A 3,749-nucleotide genomic window follows, 5' to 3' on the forward strand; every position below is an offset into this window, starting at 1 on the left:
CTGTATAATTTAAAATTCCTTATGACCGAGAAAAACTAATCGAACAATTTTATAAATTTTATTCCTCTGTAATTATAATTAATTCTAAAATTGCCTCAAATATTGAACACGTGTCTTAAACTTTTGGCAGAGATATTACCACTCGTACTGTACTTTTCTTTTTACAAGAGGGTCAATCGATTTTTATATTGACATATTATTATCGAAAGACCTTGAAATAAACGATTAGAGAGTAAGAGATAAATATCCAACGTTGTTTTATCCTGACATTGACATTTTTTAGTCTTCATCGTTAATCAAGTAAGTACAGGTGGGTCGATAACGACAGATATAATCTCGCTTTCTTTATCAACTTCTGTTAATCCTATTACATATTTGTTTGAATTATCGAAAAGAGACGGAAATCTGTGAAACAATAACAGAAATTGAAGAAAAAGCTTTATCGATCAGCGAATCGTTCGATTGACACCTGATCTTTTGATAATCGATAAAGATATAATTCGTTATTTTTTTACACGAAAAAAACGTGTAGGTGATACTTTATATACGGCTACTGTTAATTGTCCGGGACAAATCATCCGCGACCATGCTTGGGATACCTCTCGCCCTGTGCTGCTTGCTGCCAGCGATATTAGGACTACCCCTCGAGGATCAGTACGAGATTCCTGAAGCGTATAAAGCATTGACACCAGTTAGTGAAACACCGATTTAAAAATTAGTTAAAAATTATTAAAAATTAGTTAGTTAAAAATTTAGATTAGTGTCTTACGTTCCTTCGATCACGGCTGACGTTTGCGTAGCATGATCTGGCAGTGAAAGCGGGGTACCAAGCGGAGTCCTACGAGGTCGTCACGGAGGATGGGTACATTCTGGGCTTGGAGAGGATCACCGGATCGGAGAAGAGTCCTCCGGCTGCTGGCAAGCCTGTTGTATTACTCATACATGGACTTTTAGATTGCTCCCCCAGCTGGGTGTTCCCTGGACCGGAGAAGGGTTTCGGTAATTTGTTAATCGATTTTATGAATCGAGACAGAATTCGTAATTTGTAGTGTTTTAGCTCTGATGCTGTCGGATTGGGGATACGACGTGTGGATGGGCAATGTACGTGGTAATAGATATTCCAGGAAGCATGTGAATCTGACTGTTTCAAATCCGGATTATTGGCTGTTCAGGTATGATTAACATTATTTCTACCAATGCCAAAAGACTGAAATTTTTGCTTAAAATTAGTATTATTAGTTTAATACTTTTTCCTAAATTAAATTCTTTACTCTTCTTATAATAAAAAATAAATGGATTAATTTAAAAAATGATTAAACTGATGATAATAATTTTTTGGCGAGAATTTCTGAAGGTGTCTTGTGACAACGTTTGATAGAGTATTAAATGATTGATCGAGAGTACTGATTATTATTATTATTTGACTGCACAGTTGGCACGAGATGGGCGTCTACGATATTCCAGCGATGATCGATTACGCTCTGAAAATAAGTAAGCAGGAGAAGCTGTTCCTCGTATCGCACAGTCAGGGTGGCTCGGCATTTTTCGTGATGGCCACAGAACGACCGGAGTACCAAGAGAAAATCATAGCTTCTTTCGCCCTCGCACCAGCAACTTTCATGAATAATTCAAAAAATCCTCTTTTGAACATTCTAGCTCCTCACTCTAGTGACATCAAGGTAGACAGTTTTTATACTGTTTCAATGTTAATTCAACTTATTAATTTTCAATTTCACTTTTCAGTTCATGTTAGACTTGATCGGTATGAGCGAATTTAAACCCTCGAAAAAATTGATACAGACCCTAGGAAAAATAGTATGCGACGACCAGTCGTTCTTACAACCAGTGTGCAAAAATATTGTATTCCTGATCGGTGGTTTCAATGACAAGGACATGAATTTGGTAATTATTTCTGACACGACGATTAATCAGTTTTTATTCTAATCGCAGTTTTATTGCAGACTTTGTTGTCCACGGTGGTTCAATACGATCCTGCTGGCGCGTCCACCAGACAATTCGTACATTACGCACAGTTAATGACTTCGGGTCAGTGAACTGATAATTAAAATGCTCTTTTTTTATTGCACATTAATTAAATTACGGTTTTTTTTCTCTATAGGCAAGTTTAGAAAATATGATCATGGTTTAATTGGTAATATGAAAAAATATGGACAGATTCATCCACCTGATTACGATTTGGCCAAAGTCAAATTGCCAGTATACATATATTACGGTTCTAACGATATTCTGGTCGCTCCCGAGGTTCGTCTGCAGCTATTCCCATGCTTCAAAATTTTTACATTAATCTATTATGTGTCGTTTTTTATTTATTCGTTTTTCAGGATACGCGTAAATTGTATGAAAAGCTGCCAAACGCACAGAAATTCTTGGTACCGTACGAATACTTCACGCATCTAGATTTCTTATGGGGTAAACACGTTGATATATGGGTGTACAATCAAGTCTTAAGTCTTATGGAGCGCTACAAAAAATAAATGAAATGAAGAAAAGTCTGTGATTCGACATAAAAATTGAAGATGTAACTTTTTTAATAAATTCGCAAAATTTCTAAAATTTTCTACAGTGTTTTATTAATGCAATTGTTACAATTTCAATACTTTGTCACTGTTTTTATGTAAGAGTACAATTTTAAGAATAATTTCTCGTTTACTTAATTTTCTTTCGTACTCGCAATAATACCTAGACGCTCCATCTATTTAGAAATGTTTGTACCTAATTACTTAAAAATTACGTAATACTCGTGAACGAGCATAGCGCTTCGCTCTCGTCGTTCTTTCGGATAGTCCCGACCTGGACAGTCTTGGAGAGTCCTCGAAAAGTATCGCACGCGCGGAGTGTTAATCGTGTAGCCCCTCGATTCGCGACGAATTCGTCTGTTTAATTGTAAGTAAAATTGCTTCTACCGTACGATAAATTAAATAAATCGTATTTTCTTATTAAATATTCCATTTATTCGGCAAACCGGTTTGCCAAATTTTAGCAAAGAATGTTAATTTTTATCCGCGTGCATTAACGATCTTTCGAGCCGGGCTTACGATTCAAGCGAACGAGAAAATAGTATTGCAGTGCAATTTTAAGTAGAAATTGCAATTAAATTGCAAAAGGTAATTAATAAAAGTTGTAGGATTTATCGATTTATTCGGGAAATTAAAAATTCGCGAACATGTGATCAAGGGGCTACCGATATTATTCCAAGGACTCGTAAATAACAGAGGACGTTCTTGCTCCGAGTATTTGCGCTATTTTCGCACGTGTTTTGTGACCGTTAAGCATTCGAACTTGAGACGGTCTTTATTTCGCTAGTTAATACGCGAACGTTGGTTAAAAAAAGTGAACGGCTTTTCCGTTTAGTGAAATATTTCAAGAACGATGTCTTCGCATGGCAAACGATTTTTATCCATGACGAACTCCATCGAGGCCTCAAGGGACAAAGCAACGCTTCAATTACCGCAAGTAAAGTATTAATTTTTTTTTAATATAGACGCGAGTTTAACTGTCGCGCATTGAGCTCAATAAATTTTCGGGTGCTTATACTGAATGGAAACTTTTTTAAAATCTATCCGAGGTTTTAATCCAGTCAAATAAAATTCCAGTCAAAGAATCGTCGGGATTGTGCCCGTCGTATAGATCTACCTATTTTATATATTAAATTAAATTAGAATCGCTAGGCTTTAGCTGATCGTTGTAAAATAAAATAAATAGATGAGCAGAATAAAATAAATAGAATG

General features: G+C 35.9%; 1 protein-coding gene across 1 annotated transcript; it reads left to right on the forward strand.

Annotated features, from left to right (window-relative positions):
- Window positions 1-586: 586 nt before the first annotated feature.
- LOC108630168 (lipase 3) lies at window positions 587-2,505 on the forward strand. The gene is made up of 8 exons (XM_018033253.2): window positions 587-691; window positions 801-999; window positions 1,058-1,172; window positions 1,433-1,679; window positions 1,744-1,902; window positions 1,962-2,046; window positions 2,120-2,262; window positions 2,343-2,505. The coding sequence occupies exons 1-8, from the start codon at window positions 587-589 to the stop codon at window positions 2,493-2,495; spliced, it is 1,206 nt and encodes a 401-aa protein (XP_017888742.1). The 3' UTR covers window positions 2,496-2,505.
- Window positions 2,506-3,749: the final 1,244 nt, after the last annotated feature.

Source organism: Ceratina calcarata, unplaced genomic scaffold (genome assembly GCF_001652005.2).
Source record: "Ceratina calcarata isolate Rehan_Ccalc_2016 unplaced genomic scaffold, ASM165200v1 scaffold71, whole genome shotgun sequence".
NCBI classification, from domain to species: Eukaryota; Metazoa; Arthropoda; class Insecta; order Hymenoptera; family Apidae; genus Ceratina; species Ceratina calcarata.

Bases quoted from the DNA above. Each gene is read 5' to 3' on its own strand.
- LOC108630168 (XM_018033253.2), top strand. From the start codon at position 587: ATGCTTGGGATACCTCTCGCCCTGTGCTGCTTGCTGCCAGCGATATTA. The intron at 1,173-1,432 runs GTATGATTAACA...TTGACTGCACAG, and splicing joins CCGGATTATTGGCTGTTCAG to TTGGCACGAGATGGGCGTCT. The intron at 2,047-2,119 runs GTCAGTGAACTG...TTTTCTCTATAG, and splicing joins CGCACAGTTAATGACTTCGG to GCAAGTTTAGAAAATATGAT.